This window comes from Podarcis muralis, chromosome 17 (genome assembly GCF_964188315.1).
Source record: "Podarcis muralis chromosome 17, rPodMur119.hap1.1, whole genome shotgun sequence".
NCBI lineage: Eukaryota > Metazoa > Chordata > Lepidosauria > Squamata > Lacertidae > Podarcis > Podarcis muralis.
In genome coordinates this window covers 29,206,292-29,230,851 of record NC_135671.1, presented here as the reverse complement: position 1 = coordinate 29,230,851, position 24,560 = coordinate 29,206,292, and the positions used below count along the sequence as shown (strand labels likewise).

General features: G+C 45.7%; 1 protein-coding gene across 1 annotated transcript in view; it reads left to right on the top strand.

The window, feature by feature from the left end:
* The window catches only part of PUM3 (pumilio RNA binding family member 3), a 39,416-nt gene extending 14,856 nt beyond the window's left edge, over window positions 1-24,560 (top strand). Inside the window, exons 8-17 of the mRNA XM_028712286.2 lie at window positions 3,741-3,844; window positions 4,959-5,037; window positions 5,879-5,977; window positions 7,380-7,433; window positions 8,652-8,732; window positions 10,573-10,715; window positions 13,863-14,085; window positions 15,633-15,720; window positions 17,345-17,435; window positions 23,109-24,560. Coding sequence (XP_028568119.2) covers window positions 3,741-3,844; window positions 4,959-5,037; window positions 5,879-5,977; window positions 7,380-7,433; window positions 8,652-8,732; window positions 10,573-10,715; window positions 13,863-14,085; window positions 15,633-15,720; window positions 17,345-17,435; window positions 23,109-23,244 — 1,098 coding nt within the window. The 3' untranslated portion in view covers window positions 23,245-24,560. The remainder of the gene's footprint in view (window positions 1-3,740; window positions 3,845-4,958; window positions 5,038-5,878; window positions 5,978-7,379; window positions 7,434-8,651; window positions 8,733-10,572; window positions 10,716-13,862; window positions 14,086-15,632; window positions 15,721-17,344; window positions 17,436-23,108) is intronic.

The following is a 24,560-nucleotide window of genomic DNA, read 5'->3' as shown; positions in this document are numbered from 1 at the left end:
GGGAAAGAAGTGGAGAGGAAGGGGAAAAAAATTATACTCCAGTTATACCACGGGAGAGTATAGCCCCATATAAAGAGGAATACAGGAGTTCAAAGTTCCGATCGCAGAAAAAAGCAGGTAAGAACCAGTCCTCTACTCCCAATTGGGTAGTCCGTATAAGTTCCTTTGAAATAGTTGAGAAGCCTGGTTAAGTTCGGGTTCCCCACAAGGGAGTCAACTGGAACACAGGTAACAAGTGGAGTGCTAATTGCGTCCAAAAGGCTTCACAGAGAAAAAGAGAAAGGGGAGAGAAGAGGAGGCGAAAAAAGCAGAGAAAGAAAAACAGAGCAGAGACAAAAGGTCTTCTTGCCACAAATTTGGCTGGCCCCTTTAGATATCGTAGTTTCTCAATTATAGTCCAGTTATACCGCAAAAAATTCCAAATATATATATATAAGTAAAAAAGAGAGAAGGAAAAAGAAAGGAAAGAGAAAAAAAAGAAAAAAAGATTCCAAATTCAAAATTCAAATCCTCTTTCTCCAGTCCAAAATTGAAGGGAAAAAGAAAAAAGATATAAGAGCCTTCTGTCCCAGTTGGGCTAGCCCTCTTAAAGTTTGTAGGGTGGTTATAAATTCTTATTCAGTCCGCCTTTAAACAGAAGAGTCACATATGATAATTGAAACTGATTGAGAAGGAAGGTATAACCTAGTTGTAGTTACTCTTCTGGCCGCTAGGTGTCCTAAGTTCCCAAAGTTGACTGGGTAGCATACAAAAAGGGAAGAGAAAAAAAGGGAAGGAAAAACGTAGTTTAGTGAAAGTAAGGGTTTCGGCTGCCTGTCCAATTCCTCAGTTCTCTGATGCTTTTAGAGACCAGTACTTTTAATTAAGAGCAAGGCAGGGACAGGAACGGAAATAGCCCGGAAAGCTGACCGTGTAATGGAGTCGAAAGCACTTCCTCTATTACGCAGCCTTTTTGAAAAGACAAAAAAAAAGGAAAAAAAAAAAGATTGCAGTTAGTCTTTCAATTCCTCTTTCAAAAATTCCAAAAAGGACCTTAGAATTCCAGCTCTTAACCCTCCGTTTCCCCCTTTTAGCTTAAGTTCTTCTTTCTCAGTCAAAGAGTTCGTTTTATATCAAAAAGTTTGTAGCAGCCTTTAGGGGGAAAAGAAACAGTAGCCGCTAGCGGCGGCGCACTTTCACTTTCAGCAACTTTGTTTCCCCAATGCGCACAGATAGATTGGAGATAGTGCTAGTCTCGTAGATATATATTAGTCCACCGGTGCTTTCCTTTATTCCCCTGGTTTGTCCTAGAATTTTTTAGCCCGGGTTCCTTAGTTTCCGAGAACTGTGAGCTCCCCCGGCAAGCTCGGGGCTTCGTTTTCCGGAGTTAGCTATGGCTTCCCCTTAGCCCGCTTCTCCTCCCCGCCGCTCTCTTCGCTCCGTGGAGTTACCTGGCGGCCGGGTGGTCTGCGCTTCGGCTCTCCGCGGGAACCTGAGTGTCTGAACACCCTCCAGACACTACTTCGGGGGGTCACTGCGCCCAAGGACCCCCTTAATCCTCCGAAAAACCCGGGATTCTCCGCCTGGAAGCAATCCCCGCTTGCGATGGCGTCGCTCACAACCGGAAGCTCCACCGCCCCTAAGATCCACCTCAAATGCGATTTTTAAGAACAGTTTCAGGTTAAGAACGGACCTCCAGAACGAATTAAGTTCTTAACCCGAGGTACCAAGATAAAGGTAAAGGGACCACTGACCATTAGGTCCGAGGGAGCCGGTGTACAGCTTCCAGGTCATGTGGCCAGCATGACTAAGCCGCTTCTGGCGAACCAGAGCATCGCATGGAAACGCAGTTTACCTTCCCACCGGAGCGGTACCTATTTATCTACTTGCACTTTTGTGCTTTCGAACTGCTAGGTTGGCAGGAAAGTACCACTGTACTGCTGTTTTATTTCCAGAGCTGGAGCTCTGAAGGTGGGCCCCTCTGCATCTGTGCCCTGTACATGCAGTCAGTGCTGTTTGTGTCTCGCCCCGACAGAATTTCGTTCCTATCTTTGAAGTCCTTCACTAGAGCAGAGCAGAGCATACTTGGGGCTGAAGGATATCTGTCTGATCTACACCATGAAGAGGTGGTCTTGGGAATACTGACTTCGTCACTATGAAAACTAGGAATTCTGTTTATAAGGAAACCTGCCATTCCCGTGATTCTAGTTAACATCTTGATAGTTTCATTAAAACTGGGATACATAGCAACCTGATCCATAGATCTAAGCTAGCTGTTTCAAAAATGTATTGGCATCTGAACACATGTTTGCTTGGTCCCTTCTCTAGGGGTTGACTTTATTAAGAGAAGTTGGTTCTGCTTAAATGACAGAGGCCAACTTGAAAGACCTGTCGCCACGTTTTAATTTGTCTGGTGTGAAGCTCTGAATGCAAAGGCTTTATAGACAAAAATAGGTATTTGATTCCTGCAGAGTTTAGAGTTCTCTGGAGAGCATTGTTTAAGTTGATTGGTTTGCAATTATTGATTATTCAGGTACAGTATAAAGAAGTCTTACGGTTGAATTTGCTATACAACATTTGACTTTTGACTTCAGCTTGAAATGATCTAGTTCCATGCCCCCCCATTTCCATTTTTAAGGATTTAAAAAGTAATCATTAACTTACATTTGAAAGGGAGTGGATTTATTAGGAATTTTCATGTTTGAACATCTGGATAGAGCCATTCCAATTCCTATTAAAAAATTAAGCTTAATGAAGTTCTTTTAAAAGCTTAACAATAAGGCAAGAGTGTCTCATATTTCTTCAGAACAAAAAAGGTTGTACCCAGTTAGGATGGATCTTTGCAGAGCACACTTGAACAAAATACAGTGGTACCTCTGGTTAAGTACTTAATTCGTTCTGGAGGTCCGTTCTTAACCTGAAGCACCACTATAGCTAATGGGGCCCTTCTGCTGCCACGCCGCCGGAGCACGATTTCTGTTCTCATCCTGAAGCAAAGTTCTTAACCCGAGCTACTATTTCTGGGTTAGTGGAGTCTGTAACCTGAAGCGTATGTAACCTGAAGCGTATGTAACCCGAGGTACCACTGTAATAATGGGGCAGTTCTCCCTTATTTGCAGAAGTATTCTCCTCTGTATAGGTAAAACTGGATGGATCAAAAAGGTCAAAAGTGAGGCTGGATGAATACACAAATATAATGAATTAGTGCATTTCCCTTCTTTTTGTCCCAATTGCAGTCTTAAAATAGGCAGGCAGAGCATTTGGTGTGTGTTTCACCCTTTAGTCGCATAGTTTTATACACCTTGCTTTCTCTCCAGCCTGTCATTATGTTTCATCAGGACCTCTTGTATGTCAATAAGACCAGGTGGAGCTGCTTGCATCAACACAGCCTGCAAGATAAACTCTCGCAAATGTATCCTTGGAAACGGAGTGCAGTTCAGGCTGTTCATAAAATTTCCTTCGCTGATAACTAGGTACAAAATGCCTTTTGTCTAGACCTTTCTGGAGACATCAGTTCCTTCTTGAATGGTTAAATAGGAGGTGCCAGCTGGACCTTCCTTCACAGGTCATCTGAGGTCTGTCACAGGGAAGTCATTGGCTTATTAGAGGTGCTGTGTCTGTACGGAGCCTCTCAACTGAGTCTAGTGAGGTCACAGTGTCAAGATACAGTGGCAGACTTGCTTTATACTGAAGATTCTTCATTGTGCTTTTGGCTCTTTAATGTCATTAAAATTCAGCGTAGCGGCTTTTCTTAATTTCAGTCATCGGAGCACCCAACTTTAGAGGAAGTGTTGAAGGCTCAGCCTGAGAAGCGGGAGGCCATTCTGGATGAAATGAAACAGATCCTGACTCCAATGGCGCAAAAGTAAGGGCAACAAATTAGCGCGAGGCGTATCGCAGCCAACTGCGGAGCGCTTCTCTTAAAAGTGTGTTCTCATCCCTTTTAACGTCTCTTGAGATAACTTTGAAACGGTTCCATTTTGAATGTAAATACTTAAGCTGGTGAAAGCCCAGCAGATCTTTCCAAGATGACTTACGTATTTTTCGCTCTATAGGACGCACTTTTCCCCCTCCAAAAATTAAGGAGAAATGTGTTTGCGTCCTATGGAGTGAATGCAGGCTCCTTGGCTTCAGCGATAGGAACGCGAAGCCTCCAAAGCACAGAGGGAGGGCTCCCTCCGCGGTCTGGAGGCTTTGTGTTGCTTCGCTGAAGCCTGGAGAGCGAGAGGGGTCAGTGTGCAAGACTCTACTGGCTTCAGTGAAAGGAACCTGAAGCCTCCAGAGCACAGCGGGAAGTCCGCTGCACTCAGGATGCTGTGGGTTGCCTTCACTGAAGCCAGGAGAGCAAGTCACTCCTGGCTTCAGTAGAGAGGGAGAGCTGCGCAGCGCCCCTTCAGCCAAGCGGGAGGAGAAATGGAAGGGGCTCTGTTTCTCCTGCCGCTTCGCTGAAGGGACACTGAGCAGAGAGGGGGAGAATTTTTTTCCCTTGTTCTCCCCCTCTAAAACAAGGTGCATTCTATGGTCGGGTGCGTCCTATAGAGCGAAAAATACGGTATTTAATGTGGGAACATCGAAGACTCTTCAAAAACAAAATCAGTCCCCAGTGCTGCTTCTTGCCTTTTGGGTCTCTCTCTCTCTCCTTAAAGCAGGAGTGGGGAAACGGGGACCTTCCAGAGGTTGATGGGCCCAAATCCTGTGATCTCTGACCATTGACCATTGGTTTGGGGCAGATGGGACTTGTGGTCTGCTAACATCTGGAGAGCCACGGACTCCCTGCCTGAGAGAGAGCTGAGGAGACACACAGGAACGCAGCCAGGTCCTGTGCACAGATTGGTTCTCTGGCTTGACAACTAGCCTGCTCTGGATGCACTGCAGATGTATCTATAACTTCCGTTACAATTCTCTGCACATGCAGTTCCATGTCATGGTCTTATGTAAGTACAGACTTCTGTTTGTTTTCCCCCTGTTTCATCTTACAGGGAGGCTGTGATAAAGCATTCGTTGGTTCATAAAGTCTTTCTGGACTTCTTTATCCATGCTACCCCAAAACAGAGATCGGTAAGTATTGGCACAGCTATGGGTTTTGATCTGGTTTCATGTTAATGAATAAACAGTACAAGTGTATGCCAGGCGTGTCTAACTCTGCAGAGCTGTGCCTCTTAGCAGCTCATGTGCCTCCTCCTCTCGCTGGATTAGGAATCTGAAGCATAACGAAGGCATCCACATGGTCTTGATGGGATGCGCACCTTTCCCACTTCCTGGCACAACTTGCCAGGCATCATGTCTTGAAGCAGGATAGGGCTGAATTAGGGTGCTCAACTCAGTTTCTTCCAGCTGCATTTGCATACATGAAGTTAGACACTCTTCCTAATTAAATGCTGGTAGCCCTGTGATGATGGTGACCAGAGCACACTGTTCTTTGTCGTGCCAGTGGCCTCGGGCTTCTCCTTTTTAGTTGCTCTTGTGTTACTCTGGTTCTGAGAATTTGAAATACAGTGGTGCCCCGCAAGACGAATGCCTCGCAAGACGAAAAACTCACTAGACAAAAGGGTTTTCCGTTTTTTGAGTCGTTCCGCAAGATGAATTTCCCTATGGGCTTGCTTCGCAAGACGAAACGTCTTGCAAGTTCTTGCAAGTTTGTTTCCTTTTTCTTAAAGCTGCTAAGCCGTTAATAGCCGCTAAGCCGCTAATAGCCGTGCTTCGCAAGACGAAAAAACCGCAAGACGAAGAGACTCGCGGAACGGATTAATTTCGTCTTGCGAGGCACCACTGTACTTTCCATTCCTGGTTGTAAGGAAAGATAATGCAGGCCCACAGAGCTGATCAGAATAATACCATTTATATTATGGTAGTTGATTTGGGTTAAATTCATTAAAACCATCTCCTTAAATCTGTCTAGGAAATGATTGAGTCAATCAGAGAATCTGTAATCTACTTGGCACACACGCACGATGGAGCCAGAGTCGCCATGCATTGCCTGTGGCACGGAACGCCCAAGGTTTGTATGCAGAGTCTGTGTGGATCAAATGAGAATTGGTGAGACCTTTCTAAAAAGTTTCACTGGGGAGCCTTTTTCCCTCGCTACTTAGCTGTGCCTGACTTTGACAAATGTGATTGTGAGACATAAAAGAATGGAAATGCCCAACCCTTTCGTTAGAATTAGTATCTAAAAGGTACTAAGGAGGCTTTATGACTAGCCTTGCGCCTCAAATGGAATGGCAGTGCTTATCATGGTGCCCTGGCAAACATGCTGAAAATTCAAACTTCAGAGAGAGAGAGAGCTGTGCCTTCATTATGTAAATGCTTAAAGCTGAGACTTGTACATAAGCTGAAGTGCTGTTCTCAGGATCTCTTCCAGTGCTTTCCCAAAATACTGAAGACTTACAGGCTGGTTGCAGCACCCAGCTTGCTTATTTTGCATCCCATAGGGCAGGGATGTCCAAGTGGTCGACTGCGATCGGCAGGTCGATCCCCTGGTGCTAGCAGTAGATCGCAGGCTCATTTTCCTCTGGGGTGGGGGGGGGGAGAGCATCTGTCCCCACCCACTCACTGTGTCCTTGATTTGCGCACGATTGCAAAGATGGAAGAGGGAGTTACTGCAGCCAGGTTTTTTACGTGATTAGCAATGTCTGCCATTTCCCCCCACCCAAAGCAGTAGAACTATGGGGTTTCCGCTTGAAAAGCTGAACTGGTTTGGCCTCCTTGGGCTTGCTACCATAAAAAAGCTCAACAACATTGGTCCCCGACCCACCCCCAAATGGGTAGATCACTGCTAGTCCCCCCCCCCCCGGAGTAGATCGCAGTCTCTTGGGAGTTGGATGCCCCTGCCATAGGGAGTTAAAATGCCTCTTTGTGGAACATTGAAAGGTGTCCAAGCCCATCAGTGAAGAGAGGAGAGATGGGAGAAGAAGGTCTTCCTCTGTGTCTGCAGTGCTCTTTGTCTCCCTGGATTCAGGGGTGCAATGGGGCCGTTGTCCCAGTCTTTTTCCAGAGAAAAAGAGATTACAGAGAAATATGGAGAAAGGGGGGCAGTTAATAGAGAACAGAATGGGGAGGGCGAACGGAGAAATGGAATATTGCATGACATACTTCCTCACGGAACCCTGATGGACGCAGGAGGCTTAATTGATCCAAGTGGGATCACTTAAGGGATCTTCTGCAGCAAGCTTTCCTTTAACAGTCATCTGCAGGGCGGCTTTCCATCCTTCATATAGAAGTGGGGTTCAAAAGGATCTCTGGCTTCTCAAGGACTCTTTGGCCTCCTCCAAATGGGTATATTTGCTGGAATGTTGCACATTCTGAAGTCAGAAACCCGACATTATGCAACGGCTCTACGTTCATTTTAAAGCTTGTTGGCCTCACACGCTAATTTATTGCTTTTTCTTCATTTCTCTTGTCAGGACAGAAAAGTCATTATGAAAACCATGAAGACTTATGTTGAAAAAATAGCTAATGTGAGTATTTTTAAAGATGTTTTTGGTAATTTTGAGCAGCAGAATCCTGTGCATATTTACTCAGAAGCAAGTTTGTCTTAGGAGTGCGGCTTAAAAAAATCACTGTTGTGGCCTTATTTTCAATTGGAACTTAATGGATTGAGAAGTTTTATTCTCAAGTGTTCAAGCTTATGTATGAAACATCAATATACATGACTTTAAAGAAGAGATTTGAACCTAGACAACAAAGCGAATTCCATAGCAAAGGGCCAAAAATAGAAGCAGGACTTCTGTGCAGCTGAGGTACACATTCACTTCTGTTGAAGACTTGTGTTTGTGACATTTGGCATGACTAAAACAAATTTGTGTTCTACCGAGCTTGATGCCAAATAAAACTTTATTCTGTGGGATAATTCTTCATTTGAAATAGCTCTGCTTTACACAGAAACAACTGAGGGATAATGACGGGGCTGGGTTCTTTGTTTTGTTAATACAGCATTCCCCACAAATGAAACCTTAAGGACATTTACTCAGATCTAAGTCTCTCAGAGTTAAGTAATAATAATAATAATAATAATAATAATAATAATTTATTATTTGTACCCTGCCCATCTGGCTGGGTTTCCCCAGCCACTCTGGGCGGCTTCCACAAATACCACAAATACACTAATATGTCATACATTTAAAACTTCCCTGACATTCAGATGTCTTCTGAATGTCAGGTAGTTGTTTATCTCTTTGACATCTGATGGGAGGGCGTTCCACAGGGTGGGTGCAACTACTGAGAAGGCCCTCTGCCTGGTTCCCTGTAGCTTTGCTTCTCGCAATGAGGGAACCGCCAGAAGGCCCTCGTCGCTGGACCTCAGCGTCCGGGCAGAACGATGGGGGTGGAGAAGCTCCTACAGGTATACTGGGCCACGGCCATTTAGGGCTTTAAAGGTCAACACCAACACTTTGAATTGTGCTCGGAAACGTACTGGGAGCCAATGTAGGTCTTTCAAGACCGGTGTTATGTGGTCTCGGCGGCTGCCCCCGGTCACCAGTTTAGCTGTCGCATAGTGAGGCTTAATTCCCAGTAGTTGTGCATAAGAATTAGTATGATGGAACTTGTTATTGTGTGAGATGAATAGTCATTGTTGATCTTTAGCAAATGAACTTGTTGGAACATGTTGGACCAGCTGCTTGGTTAATCAGGCTTCTATGTCTTACGATGTTCTTGCTTTCTGGTTCCTATTTCAGGGCGAATTCTCACACTTAGTTTTGCTGGCGGCATTTGACTGCATTGATGACACTAAACTTGTGAAACAGCTAACTATATCTGTAAGTAGTCTAACTTCCTAAAATTCTCAAGATTTCCCATTTCACTTAGTAACAAGGTGTAAATTACACTGGAAACACTCACGTGTTTTTAGGCCTGGTTTTCAAACATTTCAGGTTTATTTTCTTGTAATACAAAACTAACTTCATTGTGGTGGTTTTGCTGTTGCTTGGAATGCCATAGCATGCTCCATTTACTCACTGCTTTGATTTGAGATGGTATGTGTGCTGGAAACTCTCAAGTGATGCTGATTCGCTTGGCTACCTAGTGAGTGATTATGCAAAGAATTAAAATATTCCTCCCGGGGCAATACTGCTCTTCAGTATCAAAATAGATGATACTTCAGCTTGCACCATTTCAGACTATATGGTAAATTTCAAGGTCCAATGTAGTGCATTATCTATAAATGTAAAGGTAAAGGGACCCCTGGCCATTCGGTCCGGTCGTGGCCGACTCTGGGGTTGCGGTGCTCATCTCGCTTTATTGGCCAAGGGAGCCGGCGTACAGCTTCTGGGTCATGTGGCCAGCATGACTAAGCCGCTTCTGGCGAACCAGAGCAGTGCACGGAAACGCCGTTCACCTTCCTGCCAGAGCGGTACCTATTTATCTACTTCCACAGGTGTTCTTTCGAATTGCTAGGTTGGCAGGAGCTGGGACAGAGTAATGGGAGCTCACCCTGTCGTGGGGATTCGAACCACCGACCTTCTGATCGGCAAGTCCTAGGCTCTGCGGTTTAACCCACAGCGCCACTCGCGTCCCTTATCTAAAAATGTACACCCAGTCAAAAACAGGGTGTTGAAGCACATGGTTCTTTTGTTCCCCTCCCGTACATAGAATCACAGAACTGTAGAGTTTGAAGCATCCCAGAGATCATCTAGTCCAACCCCCCGCAAGGCAGGAGGAGCAAAGCTGTGATTCTCCAGGAGCTTGCTTGTTTGTGCTAAGCCATGGTTTGGGTTAGCATTACACTCAGACCATGATTTTGTTATGTAGAATCTAGTTCTCCTGTGCATTGAATTCTTCGGCAAGTTTATAACTGCAAAATGCACCCAAAGAGGTCTCCACATCGTTCATAGAAGGTGGTAACGCTGCATGAATCCATTGACAGCTACTTCATAAAATAAGGAACGTGAATGTCTTTTGCAATATTTCATCACTATTTCCCAAACTATCCTCACCTCTCCGTCTAATAAGTGCAGTGTTAGATTAAATGAATGAATCCGTCTTCAGGCAACGTCAAGGGGCACAGTTCTGTCGTGACTTCATCTGCCTCAGGCTTCTGTGCAAAATAGAGAGCACTGGAGCTGGCTGCAAGTAGGGTGGAAGTCAGGCAGCAATCACATGCTGGAGCCTTGTAGAAACTTGTTCATAGAAAAAGTTAAAATAGATGTCTTGTTAGACTTTGCACATGGGATGGACACCTTTCCTCTAACTTGAGAATAAAATAACAATTGATGAACAAAGCTGGACTCCTCAAAATAATTTTGCCATTAATCCACATCTAAAAAGTTTATACTAATTGTACCTGCATATATGCTTAAAGGTGTTTTTCTATATATATATACACTCTCCCCTTTCTAAGCATGCAGAAATAAAAAGAGAATAATTACTTAACAATACAAGGGAAGGAGGTGGAAGGGATGGCTACTGTCTGTCTAGTGCACATGGCTAAGTCAGTTTTTGTCTGTGTTTGGGATGGGCGTCCCTACATGGGTGTATTGCATGTATTACAGCAGCAGTGAAAACTATGAGCCAAGATTGTGATCCCTCTCCAAGTAACTAAAAATGAAATTGGTTGTTGAAAACAATCTTCCACTAACAATGCTTTTCCTCTTCTTTTAGGAAATTAGTGATTCCTTAACCAGCATTGTAAATAACAAATATGGAAGGAAAGTCCTTTTGTACCTGTTAAGTCCCAGGGATACTGCGTATTTCTCACCAGCAATAATCAAAATCCTGGAACAGGGTGATGGAAATGCTTATAGGTAAGCAGAAAATGCCATTTCCACAGTTTTGTGGACGTCTAAATCTAACATTGTCTGCCAGTTGTGCAGAGAAGCAGTTATTTGAAGGAAAGGAAACTAGCAGAACAGGGCTTTCCCCTTGGCATTTCTGTTAACAAGAGTGGAGGCTGGAGAGGAAGGCTATGAGATTATCACCATTTATTCACACTGTTTGTGTACATTTGCATCTGCTCCCAGGGAGTGGGAGTGGCTGGCTGCACCTAGGTGGAAATGTCTTGCATTGAGCACACATTTACCCTGCTGCATCCTAGAGTGGCTAACCCATGATTTAAACATAATAAATATGCCTAGAAATACTGTATTTTTCGCTCCAAAAGACACACCTAGTTTTAAGAGGAGGAAAACAAGAAAAAAATATTCTGAACAAAACAGTGGATGTATGATTTTTGTGGTTCATGCTGTGGCCACAGACATGTGATCTGATGGTGAATTTGGGGTGACCCAATGCAAAAATCCTGAGGATCCCTGTGGATCTGTGCTTTGTAACCACGTTTTTGCACCATTGTTGCCCCACGCAACAGTGGGTGCGTGATTTTTTTGGTACAGGATGTAGCCATGGACATGCTATGTACAGTGGTGCCTCGCAAGACGAAATTAATTCGTTCCGTGAGTTTTTTCGTCTAGCGAATTTTTCGTCTTGCGAATCACGAATTCCCATAGGAATCCCACAGCCTCTGCCTGCAGTTCGACCAGCTCCTGGGTGGTCAGCTCGTGGTTGTGCTCCTCCACCAGCTCGCTGATGTCCTCCTCTGTGACCTCCAGGCCCATGGTCCTCCCCAAGGCAACAATGTCCTGCACCACTGATGACTCTGGTGCATCAGAGTCACTTGGTGCCACACAGTCCGGCCACAGGCTGCGCCAAGCGCAATTCAAATTTCTCTGGCTGATCCCATTCCAGGCCGTGGTGATCATCTTCAAGCAGGAGACGATGTCGAAGTGGTCCTTCCAGAATTCCCGCAGGGTGATGGTGGTGCAATCAGTCACCTCAAAGCATCGCCTGAAAAGCTCCCCCAGCCCCTCCCCAACTGTTGCAAACCCCTCCCCAACTGTTCCCCCAGTCACCCAGCACACAGAAATTCAAATCCAGAATTTTTTTTAAAAAAACAGCAGAGTGGCCCAATGGTCACAGAAAATCATAAAAATGCAGGGGAAAAAACACAAGCTTCCAGATTCTTGCAAACCCCTCCCTAACTGTTCCCCCAGCCACACACCACACAGAAATTCAAACCTAGATTTTTTTTAAAAAAAACAGCAGAGTGGCCCAATGGTCACAGAAAATCATAAAAATGCAGAAAAAAACCACACAAGCTTCCAGATTCTTGCAAACCCTCCTCAACTGTTCCCCCAGCCACCCACCACACAGAAATTCAAACCCAGAATTTAAAAAAAAAACAACAGCAGAGTGCCCCAATGGTCACAAAAAAATCATAAAAATGCAGGGGGGAAAACCCACACAAGCTCCCAGATTCTTGCAAACCCCTCCCCAACATCAAGTCCTTGAATTCCAAACACCCCAACCCAAAATCCAAAACCCCCCAAAAAAGTTTTAAAAGCTTAACTTACCAAATGGCTGCAAAAGAAGTTTTGGAAAAGCTTCAAAAATCACCAAAGTCTTTAAAAACCTCAAAAAAGGCTACTATGTACATTGCGTTCTACGAGTTGCTCCTCGAAGTCAAGTCGCAACTGTATTAACGGTGTTAAGAAAAAGGAAACAAACTTGCAAGACGTTTTCGTCTTGCGAAGCAAGCCCATACGGAAATTCGTCTTGCGAAGCAGCTCATAAAACGGAAAACCCTTTCGTCTAGCGAGTTTTCCGTCTTGCGAGGCATTCGTCTTGCGGGGCACCACTGTAATCTGATGGTGAATTTGTGGTGACCCAGTGTAAAAATCCTGAGGATCCATGGGCTTTTACCTCCCCCCTCCCAGGCAGCCTCTGCTAGCTTCCGTTATCTCTCTTCCAATTCCACCGATAAGCTGTTTCCTTTCAACACTCCCTTCCCTCTTGTTTGCCTTAGTGAAATGTCTTTTCCTTAGCTGGAGCAGTTTTTTGCTCCTCCTTTTCTTCTAATTTCTCTCCTTATTGCTTTAGTCTTCCTGTTTCCCCCCTTTGCAAGTTTGCTGTCTTTACCTCCCCGCTCCCAGGCAGCCTCCTTTATCTCTAGCGTCCATTATCTCTCTCCCGATCAGCAACCGATCAGTGACTTTGTTTCAACACCCCCTTCCCTCTTTTTTTTTTTTTAAAAAAAAGCATGATCCGCTTTTTGCCCCTGGGCAATTCGGCTCCAGGGACCACGCTTTCGCTCCATAAGATGCACAGATATTTCCCCTTACTTTTTAGGAAGAAAAAAGTGTGTCTTACGGAGTGAAAAATACGTACTCCAGACACAAAAAAGGAAGCTGCCCTCATTGTCACAGTATGCGCACCCCCTGCGCATCCCACCCCCACCCCCACACAAAACCGGTGGAAGGCCCCCTCCTGAAATACACCATCTGTGAATAAGGGGACTATAACTGGTTTCTCTCTATGAGGGCCACATGCAGCCACCCTGAACTGTTTCTCAATCCCTTGCAATTGTGGCACTTGCCTCGGCCCCACGTGTAGCCCCCCCCCAGCAGTGCTGGTTCTCAGAAAGGGGCCTCTCTGTGGAGATGCAGCCAGGCTTGTCCCTCTCAGTGGCAGGTGGGCGAGGCTCTGCTATTAATGTGAGCAGGACTATCCAGGGGTGTTTTGGTGATTTCCTGAAGGTTAATCCTCAGACCCAGCCATTTCTCAAGGGATGAAAGGAATCATGTTGGCATGGAGCTCCCATATCTCTCAGCTACGATGTAAAGAAGAGCAGTTCTGCCTGCTTATTATTTTGTGCTTGTCGAACAGCTCTCTCTCATCGCAACATTGCCACGTGTATAATCACCGATGCTTCTGTGGCATTCTGAATTGAGGTGTAAAAGCGTAACCAATTTTCCATTTATGCAGGTTATATTTAGTGCGTTCCGGGGAGAAAGCAAGAGGGCTACGTTTGGATTTTAAATTGGACAATTTGGAGTGACTGGATTATGTTGTACCAAACCAAATTCCGGCAGTAAAAGAGCTGCTTTTTATTCCAACAGTAAGAAAGATGTAGATGTTCGCCGCCGTGAACTTCTGGAAGCTGTTTCTCCCTCCTTGTTAAAGTACCTGAACGAACATGCTGAAGAAATGGTGATGGACAAGGCAACGTTCATTGTGGTGACGGGGATCCTCAAGGCTGCCGTTGGCGACGTCCAGCCAGCTATGAAGGCCATTGCTGGCCTCGCGGCAAAAGAGATGGTTCCAGGGGGCAAAGACGGAGAGGTAACTGTGCCTGAAAAGGAGCAAGCGGTAGAGTTATGAATTTGGGGCCCCTCCCTGGGATCTGCTGCAGTTTGGCTATCAAATTGGGATAAACCAATTTATCCTGATTCAAGCAGTGGACTATAGCAAAGGGCTTGTCGAGTCTCATGCAGGATCCTGGGATCCAGCTGGAAGGAACTGCATAATAATTCTTCCACGCTGAAGGAATGATAAGTAGATAATGAGATTTTTTTTAAGCACAATTTTTGGATCATTTTTAAATGATAAGGAGCAAATTGTTGGGCTGTGTCCAGAACTGCAGCTCCACTTGGGCAGCAGGCTTTGTGCAGGAGACACAACTTCCTCTTTCTCTGAGGACCAGTGCCGAGGGCCTTCTGGCGGTTCCCTCATTGCGAGAAGCAAAGCTACAGGGAACCAGGCAGAGGGCCTTCTCGGTAGTGGCGCCCGCCCTGTGGAACGCCCTCCCATCAGATGTCAAAGCGATAAATAACTACCTGACATTCAGAAGACATCTTAAGGCAGCCCTGTTCAGGGAAGTTTTTAATCTGTGATATTTTACTGTATCTTTGGTTTCTATGGAAGCCGCCCAGAGTGGCTGGGGAAACCCAGCCAGATGGGCGGGGTACAAATAATAAATTATTATTATTATTATTCTCTCTTGTAACCCTCTGCCCTTGCTCAAAACCGGGTCTGGGGGCCTCTCTGGAGAAGGTTTACAGGGGTGGGGGAGAAGAAGGAACGGAAGCCCTGTCGTGCGAGTGGAACTCGGCTCATGCAGCGTTGGGTAGAACCCATTGTTTTTAACCTGTTCCTGAAACTTGGGATAACATCGTTTCTTGTAGCTAAATGAGGTTGTAAATGTTCTAGCTTGGAGTAAGTAGACTACTTTTGTGGTTTTACAGCTGTGTGAACCACTGACTATACTATGCCAAATACACAATTTATTTCCATAATTTCAGCGTGTGGCATATTTTGTCTCTTGCCTAAATGGTTCTTTCCTATAACCTTGAAGCACACTGGCATTTTAGGAACACATTTGGAGAAAAGAAGCAGATACTTTGGGCTGAGGGTGTTGCATATAACTTATACCCAATGTCTTAAATTTTGTATTGGTATATCTGCTTGTAATGTCATTGTAAGCACTTGGCAGATAAAACTTTCGTGTATTTTAACCACCTAAAATCTTTAATTCTGCTGCACTAAAATTGCTTAAGAAATCAAAAGGCAGGAAAGATAGCTAGTTAATGAAGTGAAAGTAAGATGATGGGTAGCTTAAATTTAGTAGAAACTCCAGTGCATAATGTCTAAACAAACAGCCAGGCCTCTAAACTTATTTAAATGTTCTGAATGGCTTTCCATTTGGCCACCCCTGATTACTTAATGTACCACTTAGTCATGTGGAGAAAACAGATTCTGTTTGTAGGCAGCATTTCTAAATATGCCTGAGCCTTGATCTGATTCCTGGCATTTCGAAAGGCACAGATTGTGATACAGTGAGGGAAGTAAAAAGCACTGCAGGGACTTGACTTTTCCTGTTCTTTTCAAAGCTTCATATTGCAGAGCATCCAGCAGGTCACCTGGTTCTGAAGTGGCTGGTTGAGCAAGACAAGAAAATGAAGGAGAGCGGCCGGGAAGGTATGCTAGTAATTCTGCAAAAGACAGTGGAGTCACTCGTCACAGTCTGTCTAAATGCATAAGGGACAGCGTGGGAGGGATGCAAAGGCTCGTCTGCACTAACTGTTAACCTTGAATCGCTTTGCCTGAAGTGTTTAAATGCATGCTTCCGCCCTGGAAGCGTCCAGGAGATTTTACAGACTTCATCCAAGCTCAAAAGCAGCACAGCTTGGAAGGAGCTCCCCTTCACCCTTAGCCGTCATGTCGGTGGCAGTGCAACCCTATATACCTGCTCCGAAGTAAGGCCCTCTGAGTTCAGTGGTCCTTGCTCCCAGGAATGTGCTTAGAGGATTGCATCCTAAGTTCCATTAATTGGGCCTCTTGTGTACTTCTTTTGTGGAAGTTGGGGGCTGGATACAGAAGGGATGTTGCCGACAGGAGTCTATTTGCGCAGCTAATAGAGAGATCGCCCAGTATTCTCTGCTAGTGCGATCCAAGGGTTCGGTTGTTGTGCTTGCAGTGCCAGGTGAGTTCAGACATTGCTGCTGGTGGGGGAGATTGGGGGGCACAGGAGAAAGCCAACTCCAGGCAAATGGGTTCTAAACAAATAAACTGCCGTCACGCAGAGTATAATCTCTGTCACCTACAGCTGCAGTTGATTTGATCTTGATAATACGCTTTCCCATTTGAGCCCATGAATTTGTACTAGGGTGGGGGTGGTTTTGTGTCCCCACCAACCGGTACCACTCACAATTTTTTCAAATCTTTACCTGCTTGCAAAGCCCCCTTGTTAAACCGACTGAAGCTTCTGGACATTTTCCTTATATTGCAATATATCAGAGTTGGAAGGGTCCCCAGTGGTAATCTTGTCCAGCCCCCTGCAATGCAGGAATCTTGATTAAAGCATTCATCAACATGGCAGGTGCTTTCTATGCAAAGAACTGTGGGGGTATTTTAAGCTGTTGGTGTTGTGAAATGTGGAACTGCCTCACTCTTCCACAACTGGTTTTGTGGGCCTGAAGGTTTCAGTTTGTCTTCGGTGTCCACATCGGAAATAGCTCTTGCCATCCTGTCCATTAAATTGAGATAGAGGATTCTGCTGTTACAGTCTTGATTATTTCTCAGCATCACTCAGAAATTAAGGCTTGACTATTACAAATGTGGGACACAGGTGACGCTATGGGTTAAACCACAGAGCCTAGGACTTGCCGATCAGAAGGTCGGCGGTTCGAATCCCTGCAACAGAGTGAGCTCCCATTGCTTGGTCCTTGCTCCTGCCAACCTAGCAGTTCGAAAGCACGTCAAAGTGCAAGTAGATAAATAGGTACCGCTCCAGCGGAAAGGTAAACGGCATTTCCGTGCACTGCTCTGGTTCACCAGAGGCAGCTTAGTTATGCTGGCCACATGACCCAGAAGCTGTATGCTGGCTCCCTTGGCCAATAAAGCGAGATGAGCGCCGCAACCCCAGAGTCTGTCACGACTGGACCTAATGGTCAGGGGTCCCTTTACCTTTATTAGAAATGTATTGAATAGTCAATGGTTCTGAGGTGGTCTGTGAATATACAATTTACAAGTGTTAAAACCCCTTTACAAAAAGTTTTAAATGGGTTTGTGTGGTGTCTAACCTGGTCTTTCTTTTTAACAGAATGTTTTGCAAAAATACTCGTAGAGCACGTGGGCATTGATCTTCTGAAGACCTGGGCAAACGTCAATCGTGGTGCGATTATTCTGTGTCGGTATGTACCGCATTTAATGACTGAACTAGCAGTAAAATGCTGCATATGCTTTAGGCAACAAAACAGCTTCATTGTGATTTCTTACTTCCCTGTTCTTTCTTCTTTCTTATCTGCTACAGTCATAGATGCTTTAGGCTGGTGTTCTGTTTGCAGTCGGGTTGTAGCCTTTGCTTGACTAGTTAAGCATCACTGCATTGCCTTGAAAGCTAAATCTTTCTCCTTGCTTTTTGCTAGCCTGACCAAAAAGTGCCAGGAAATCCTTTCTGTGCAGTACTCTTAATCTGGAATTGCTTTTGAAAGACTTCCTACGGGTTTCTAATACCTTGTCCTATTGCGCCATCTCATGTTTCAAGGCATTATTTGGTTTATCTTTAGAAAGCAACAAGCGTTTACATTCAGGAGCAACCGATGATTGCCATTTGTATGGTAATTCCATCTACCTCAGTGAGTCCACACCATAGAGGTTGCCCCTTCAAGGCGTATAATTTAGCCAGCATTGACTGAGAGCATGAGCGCGAGATGCATCGTAGCCGGAGCAATGGGGCTCCTCTTCCTCTGCTGTGTGCATCTCAAAAGTCTGCACTGAGGAGGGGACGGGGAGAGAGAGAAGTGAAATCCTGCTGCAGAAATACCGTATTTTTCGCTCTATAGGACGCACTTTCTCCCCTCCAAAAATTAAGGGGAAATGTGTGTGCGTCCTATGGCGTGAATGCAGGCTCCTTGGCTTCAGCGATAGCAATGCGAAGCCTCCGAAGGCTACGCGTTGCTTTCGCTGAAGCCTGGAGAGCGAGAGGGCACCGAAGCCTTTGGAGCGCAGCGAGAGGTCCTGCTGCGCTCCAAAGGCTTGAGGCGACTATCCCTGAAGCCTTTGGAGCGCAGCGGGACTTCGCGCTGCGCTCCAAAGGCTTCGGGTTCCTTTTGCTGAAGCCGGGAGAGCAAGACTCAAGACAAGCAGAGAGGGAGAGCTGCGTGGCGCCCCTTCAGCGAAGCGGGAGAAGAAATGGAAGGGGCTCCGTTTCTCCTGCCGCTTCGCTGAAGGGATGCTGAGCAGAGAGGGGGAGATATTTTTTTTCTTGTTCTCCCCCTCTAAAACAAGGTGCGTCCTATGGAGCGAAAAATACAGTAGATTCTCATTGTGCAAGCAGGTGGGCCCCCTTGGGTGTCGCCCAGAGCGATGCTGCAGCCCTTTTTGAACCGTTCCCTTTCCATCGTTGGCTCACACCTGAAGCAAGCATCTCAAAAGGAGCCGCTTTGCTTGTTTTATGGTACTGCGTTTGGCAGCCCAGTTAAACGGAAGTATTTACAGCCCCCTCCTCGCTCACAAAAGTGTCTTAACCATAATTGGTGGCACATGAACGAGTTGCGCTAATGAGCCCCTGCTTTTGTATGCAGAAATTCCCTTTCACAGCAAATCCGCCAAAGAAGTTTTCCAAGTTGGGTCTTAATTTCTGCCGTGCCTTAATTTGGCAGCCCAGCTCCTGATGTTGATCACTATGGCAACGTGTACCGTTAAATGAAAGCGATCGGCGGACGCGTTCAGTGCATCACAGAAACGGAGGAATGGAAGGGAACTAAATGCCACATCTTCCTGCCCTCTATAACTAAAGCAGGCTCCTTATTTGCTCCCTCTGTTAATTTGCCCCCTCTTTTCCCAAAGCACATAGATGCCTTCAGGTCTAGGGGGTCAGCTGGTACTGAAATGACACAAATCAGCAAAGGTGCTGCTGGAGGGACAGTTGACATCTGTAAACGGATCTGGCCCTTTCTGCATAAGTCCTCGCTTTCCAGTATCCCATCTCGTAATTCACCGCCCCCATTTTTAGTGCTTCTTCTGACACAAAGTAAAATAACCTCCCTGACTCTCTGGGTCACTACAAATACAGCAGGCTTAAATCAAGCGTCTGCCGATAGGTTTATTATATTAATGTGGAGTTTTAGCGCTCAGCTGCTGGCTTTCTAATATAGATCTATAGGGATTTTTGCACGACACTTTGGAACAGATCCCTTGCATTTGACAAGCACACTTAATTCCTTTGAAATCTCTAATCCCGCATGCAGATGTTGCATAAAGATTTGGGAAGAGCTCTTTCAACCTTTACTGTGAAGTTTTCTTCTTCTACAGAGATGGGGGAAATCCTGGTATAGAATGGCTCAGTTGCTCTGCTAAAAAATGCTGAACTTTGCTTAGAATGTGTATATTCCTATTGTTGTGCAGCCCTCTTCAAGTACGGCTGTCGAGTGTGCTTTAAACGAGTGATCCTTCTGATTTTTCATTCACATAAGATACAGTGGTGCCTCGCAAGACGAAATTAATCTGTTCCGCGAGTTTCTTCGTCTTGCGAAGCACGGCTATTAACGGCTTAGCGGCTTAGCAGCTATTAACGGCTTAGCGGCTTTAAGAAAAAGGAAACAAACTCGCAAGAACTCGCAAGACGTTTCGTCTTGCGAAGCAAGCCCATAGGGAAATTCGTCTTGCGGAACGACTCAAAAAACGGAAAACCCTTTCGTCTAGCGAGTTTTTCGTCTTGCGAGGCATTCATCTTGCGGGGCACCACTGTATTTGGCCAGTCTTCAGTGCTTCTTGGTGTTCAGCTGCATCTCAAATGTTTCCTTTTCCATTTTTAGATTTCTAGCCTCTCTTCCTTGCTTTCAGTGGAATGCTGATGCAGCTTAGCAGGGGCTGCCATTGACTGAGCAGCAGCTTTTCTGAAAGTCATATTAGTTTTCAAATGGATCTCTGTGTGTGTGCGCATATGCATTAGTTAGTGGATAATAAAATTTCAAGATTGTTATACTGCAGTACGACGCATGAACTGCAGCGTGGCGTCTGGTGAGCAGGTGGGGCCCAAGGCAGGCCCTCCAGGTGAGCCACAGAGGAAGAGGCAGGCCAGGCCAGTTCCTCCGTGACCATAGAACCCTGGAATCGTAGAGTTGTGGAAGGGACCCCAAGGGCCATCTAGTCCAACCCCCTGAAATGCAGGAACCATGTTGTGTTTCTTTGCTGCCACGACCCTGTTGCTGCTGCTGGTGAGGCAGGGGATGGAGGAAACTTCTGCCGCTGCTCCTCTGGGAAGCAGCGAGAAAAGGCAGCATTTTAAAGCACAGCCTTTTCCTTTGCCTTTCCAGAGCAACAGCTGCACCCCTCTTGACACCCCCACCACTGGCAGGGGAGCAGCAGGGTGGGGGTTGAAGGGAAGATAGTATTCCTCCCCTTTGTCATCATCCCCAGCCCCCGTATTGCTGCCACCATAGAGGGGGTGCAGAGTGGCATGAGGGGCCTGTTGGTGAGCAACACAAGCAAAGGCGCAGCCCATAATTTAAGGTTACCAGATGTCCCCGGATTTACAAATCAGTCCCCTGACAAAATCCTACCATTCCTATTGAAGTTGAAAAGTGTCCCCAGATTCATTGAGAAAAAATCTGGTAACCTTACCATAATTCATTGCAGGATCTTCAGGGCAGCACGGCTTTGGGCAGTATCCCGAACTGATGACAGGGTTCGAAGCATGAGCTTGAAATCTGTGGGCTCTAGGTACAGATTCAGCCCGCCCATCCTGCCCTCCAGAAGAGAGGCCAGCCTCTCCTTTGGGGTGACACCAGGGCACAAAAAGGGAACGTGAACTTGTCTCTCTGCTCAAGTCACCAGCTGGCTTCCTACAGCTTTGGCTTCCCTTTCCCTAAGATTAATAGCAAGCCCCAAGAGGCACCAGGCGTCCTGGATGTGCCCATTGCCCCTGCTTAGCAAGAGACGGTTCATCTCTAGAAGGGGCAATGGCGAGGAAAACTGCTGCAATATCTGTTCTGGCGGGGCACATTTCCACTTTCTTTCTGGGGCTGCTGCACCTGGTCATTGCCTGTGTTTGATACCAGGGTGCAAAACTGTAGTAGTAGTAGTAGTAGTAGTAGTAGTACTAGTAGTAATAATAATAATAATAATAATAATAATAATAATAATAATAATAGTAATATTTATTTATACACACACACACACACACACACACCGCCCATCTGGCTGGGTTTCCCCAGCCACTCTGGGTGACTTCCAACAAAGTATTAAAATACTGTAGTCTGTTAAACATTAAAAGCTTCCCTAAAGAGGGCTGCCTTCAGATGTCTTCTAAAGGTCTGGTAGTTGTTCTTCTCTTTCACATCCGGTGGGAGGGCGTTCCGTAGGATGGGCGCCACTACTGAGAAGGCCCTCTGCCTGATTCCTTGTAACTTCGCTTCTCGCAATGAGGGAACCGCCAGAAGGCCCTCGGAGCCAGACCTCAGTGTCCAGGCAGAATGATGGGGGTGGAGACGCTCCTTCAAGTATACTCGACCGAGGCCATTGTGGGAGTTTATTGGGATAGTGGCCTGACATGCATGCCAATGTTGAATTCAGAAATGCTTCCTCTGAGTAGCAGCTTTTTTCATCCGCTCCCAAACGCCCCCCAAAAGATCCCAAATAGTGGATAAGGTGAAACTAGAAGCAGGTCTTTAGGCTTGCGGTGCTTACAATTCCTGCTTCCCCCTGGGAAACTGCCCTGGGGGGTTAGGGGGTGATCTGGGAAGAGAAGGGGAGGTAGTGCGCTGATCTGCAAGGGGACCTTGTGGAGCGGACTTTCACCTCGCTTCCTGCCACCCTTCTTCCATTGAGGTCCTCTGCTAGCTTGGAATCAGTTCCACAAATGGAAGGAGTTCTTCTGCTCAGGCCAGGGCAAGGCAGGTTCTCTAATGCAGTGTTTCCCAACCTTGGGCCTCCAGATGTTTTTGAACTACAATTCCCATCATCCCTGACCACTGGTCTTGCCAGCTAGGGATGATGGGAGTTGTAGTCCAAAAACAGCTGGAGGCCCGAGGTTGGGAAACACTGCTCTAATGTACCAAGGCATTAAAGGCATGCAAACTCCGCGGCGTAACGCTTCAAACTAACAACGCTGTGCTTTTTGGATAAGGCAGAACAGTTTGACTCCCTTGCCATCCTGCTTTAGGTCACATTGAGAAACAGATTTTTAATCACTCCGCAAGCCACATTAATTCTTCCCCCATTCTGTTTGGTTTGGCAACATAATCCTTATTATGTATCTAAAAAAAACCCCTGCAAGGCTCATTTAATCAGAAGGTTATGATAAAAATAACATTGCAGTTCGAAATGAATCTGCCACTCCAACTTCCGAGTTGGAGCACAGGGCTCCTTTGTCAAATGTGAGGCTGCCACTCGCTAACTGGGATACAGAAAAAGTTCTCTAAACTGGTCTGTGTGGTTTTCCCTGGAACTATGCCTGCATCTTCGTTTGCAGCTGAGTTTTTGCCCTGTTATTAATAATACTGTCAGTGCAAACATTTTCTCCTTAAAACCATTTTCCTCGATGAATTAAAAGTAAGATACTTGGAAGCTTTTTTCCTTTTTTGCAGTTTTGAAGAGCAATGTTTTGTAAATTCTTTGGCTGCTCACTTTCCTGTGTATTCTGACAGCCCGGTGTCCATGTTAGCCTGTGTTGAGATGGCCAATGTCTAAATTAAATGCTTCAGAATTTAAGAAAAAACACTGCTGCTATTTGCTATTAGGCAGTTATCCCAATGGATGCTTTGATAAAGCAGATGGACTGCCAAGCATTGATTTCTCCTTCTGCTTGTCACATTTCATTCCGATTGTAATTCTGATTTTTGATATTTTCTCTTTGTTTATAGCCTTCTTCAGAGCTCCGATCAGGAAGTGGCAACAGAAGTAAAAGCCGGACTAAAAAGTATTATTCCAAAGCTTAAAAAAAGGACTAAAGATGGCACAGCAGCAGGAAAGGCACTGCTGGAGAAATTATCGTCATAACCTAAAGAAGTTATTAAGTGGACAACTTTTCTGTTTGTGGAAGCGAATCTTCCTTTTAATACATCTAAAGGACAGGTTTTTGGGGTAAAGATGAGTTAACCTTTTTTAATAACAACACAACACACAATATGTCAATAAGCACTTCGGCTTTTTCAGAACATTTGGTTATCTTTTTTCTCTTCTTTGGCATCAGTTTAATTGTCCCTGGAGGGGAAGATCTCTTTGATTAGCCGGGCAGCTGAAAACTACCGTATTTTTCGCTCCATAAGACGCACCAGACCACAAGACACACCTAGTTTTTGGAGGAGGAAAACAAGAGAAAAATATTCTGAATCTCAGAAGCCAGAACAGCAAGAGGGATCGCTGCGCAGCGAAAGCAGCAGTCCCTCTTGCTGTTCTGGCTTCTGTGATAGCTGCGCAGCCTGCATTCGCTCCATAAGACGCACACACATTTCCCCTTACTTTTTAGGAGGGAAAAAGTGAGTCTTATAGAGCAAAAAATACAGTATATTACCATGTGCCTTCCTTCCTTCATCATTTTAGTCTCGTTGTCCACATTCAGCTCCAGGCAGCCACTGCTTCCCCCTCTCTCTTCCTCCCCACCTTTGGTCTCCCATCGTTCCAGCCCACCTGTTTGGCTTTCCTCCTTTTGACTGCCAACCTTTCCTCTAATGCTTGCAGATCTGCATTGCAAATTCCCCTTCTGCCTCCAAGTTCCTCCTTTTCATCGGTTGCCTGCTTCCCAGTCCTCCCACTCCACTGTCTCTACCACTGGTGCCACGGCTGCTGCGCGTTTTCCGTCTCGATTTCAGGTGAAAGGAGCCCCACTTTAGCCAAGAGCTCTTCAAGGCCAGAGCTGTGAGATGGACTGGAGTGCTCCTTAGTGGGAGGGTGGTTGGTGTTCGCTTACAACACACTCGGAGTCTGAAACCTGAGTTAGGTTCCGACGTGATCATTTACTCAGTTGTCACAGTAAACTCTGGTTCTCCTTAACCAGGGAAGGGAGAGCTAAGGGCAACGGGAGGCCAAGGAAGGACATGTGCTGGTGATTGCCCAAATAATCAAGGAGCATGCCGCTTGCACTAAGCGAATAGGCTTCCTCTAGGCTTGCAGGTGGTTCATGTTTAAAGTCCCTCTTCACTCTCTTGCCAAAAAAGTCCCCTCCAATCTCAGCAGAAGAAAAACATGCTGTTCCTATGGAAACACCTTTTTTAACAATGCTGAACACAGCTCCTAGATTTCTAAAAAGATGAGTTTGGTGGAATAACTGTTATTAGCAGTGTTCTTTTATGGAATAAAGTATTTGCTTTCTTTAA